The 2094-nt window shown below is 31.8% G+C and overlaps 1 protein-coding gene across 1 annotated transcript in view; it reads left to right on the top strand.

The window, feature by feature from the left end:
* The window catches only part of LOC106874771 (zinc finger MYM-type protein 1), a 4084-nt gene extending 2236 nt beyond the window's left edge, over positions 1–1848 (top strand). Inside the window, exon 2 of the mRNA XM_014922623.1 lies at positions 129–1848. Within this exon, the coding sequence (XP_014778109.1) occupies positions 129–1848 (1720 nt within the window). The remainder of the gene's footprint in view (positions 1–128) is intronic.
* The last annotated feature ends 246 nt before the right edge of the window (positions 1849–2094 follow it).

The following is a 2094-nucleotide window of genomic DNA, read 5'->3' as shown; positions in this document are numbered from 1 at the left end:
TATGGATTTTCTGATTTAAATAATTTGCATAAAGCCATTAAAAGACACGAGCTATCTACTTCTCATTTAACATCAGTGATTGATTTAACAAGATTCGGAAAAACGCGTATTGATTTTTTATTAAACAGCCAACATCAAAAGAATATTGAAACTCATAATGAAAAAGTAAAGAAAAATAGGGAGATCTTAAGACGATTAATTGATGTAGTTTGTTTTTTAAGTGAACAACAACTAGCATTCAGAGGTCATGATGAATCAGCTGATTTTGATAATGAGGGCAATTACGTAGAAATACTCCACCTCTGTAAGAAATACGATCCTATATTATCAAATTTGCAAGAGGAAGGCGTTTTTTCTGGCACTTCAAACAGATTTCAAAATGATTTAATAAATAGCGTGGCTGAAGTTCTTTTAGAAAAGATTAAATCGGAAATTAACGATTCAACATTTGTGGCTATCATTTTAGATGAAGCAACTGAAATTAGAACTGGAGCACAGCTTTCATTTGTTATAAGATATGTTTTAAGTGACGGTAATATTGCAGAAAGATTTTTAGGATTTTTAAATGTAAGTTTTGATCGTACGGCAAGTGGTTTGTCAAAAATTGTGTTCGATAAAATAGAAGAGTTAAAAATTGGCCATAAGTTTGTGGCTCATACTTATGATGGTGCAAGTGTGATGCCAAGTGAATTAAATGGTTTGCAAAAGAAAGTTAAAGAAAAGTATCCTCATGCTTTTTTTGTTCATTGTATGGCCCATAGATTAAATCTAGTTCTGTCTCAAGCGGCTGCAAATATTCAAGAATGCGATAAGTTTTTTTCACAGATAAAGTCTTTTTCGTTATTTTTTTGTAAGTCGACCAAACGCGTGCATCTAGATACTGAAATTAAAAAGCGTTTTCCAAAAGTGACGCCAACTCGCTGGAACTTGAATCATTCTTTGGTAGAAACAGTTCGTGAATATCATGAGCAACTTGCTGATTTATTCCTAAACATCATTGATAATTCAAGTAGATGGGACACGGAAAGCTATACCTATGCTCAGTCGTTGTATTCTAATTTACAAAATTGTGAATTCAATTTTTTGTTAAATGTGTTTGGAGATATTTTTATTTACACAAATACAGCATTTGACATCCTCCAGGAAAATACATTTGACGTATTCTACTGTATTCATACAGTAAATGAAATTGTGAAAGTTTTGAAAGAAAAAAAGCAAGAATTTTCTAAATTTTGGGCTAACGTTGATGGCATTTATCCTCAAATAAAGAAAAGAAAAACTGCTTTTGAAACAGAAGAAGAAAGATACAGACAGCTGTTCTACAAAATTATAGATTTAATTTGCGAGCACATTGAGATAAGATTTCAAAATTTAAATGAATTACATTTTTTAGCGCTTCTCGATCCAATGAGACAAAGTAACAACGTCCAGGAAACATCTCTAACTTGTCTTAAACATACCTATGAAGACCATTTCGACAGCCAAAAGTTAAGAAGCGAACTTACTGCCCTGTACAAAGATGCTGAACTAAAAGGAAAATCCATTCAAGATTTACTTTACATCCTGCGTAATAGTGGATTAGATGAAGCTTTGCCCCAGTTAACGAAGCTTTGTGAATTAATATTAACACTACCAACAATAAGTGCTACAGTGGAGCGCTCTTCTTCATACCTAAACAGAATTCATAGTTATACGAGAAATTCGCAGGGACAAGAAAGGTCGAGCAGTTTAGCTCTAATTGGCATAGAAAAAGCCGTTTTAAAAAGCATTAAGAACGATACCTTCTACAATGATGTTATCAACAATTTCAACAAGAAAGAGAGAAGGATTGAATTAACATTTAAATAAAATGGGTAAGTTTTAATTGTGATTTTGTTTATTTTAAGAATAGCTGTATAATATGAACATGTCAATTTGATTCAAATATCTATGTGACAAAAAATTTTGGTAATTGCTTCCCCAGTCAGAAAGATCACCGCACGCCCCTGATTACACATACATACATGCATCCACACACACACACACACACACACATATATATATATATATATCTATCTATCTATCTATATATATATATATATATATATATATATA

This window comes from Octopus bimaculoides, chromosome 27 (genome assembly GCF_001194135.2).
Source record: "Octopus bimaculoides isolate UCB-OBI-ISO-001 chromosome 27, ASM119413v2, whole genome shotgun sequence".
Classification (NCBI taxonomy): Eukaryota; Metazoa; Mollusca; class Cephalopoda; order Octopoda; family Octopodidae; genus Octopus; species Octopus bimaculoides.
Note: the sequence above shows the minus strand (reverse complement) of the source record. Positions and strands in the feature narration are given on the sequence as shown.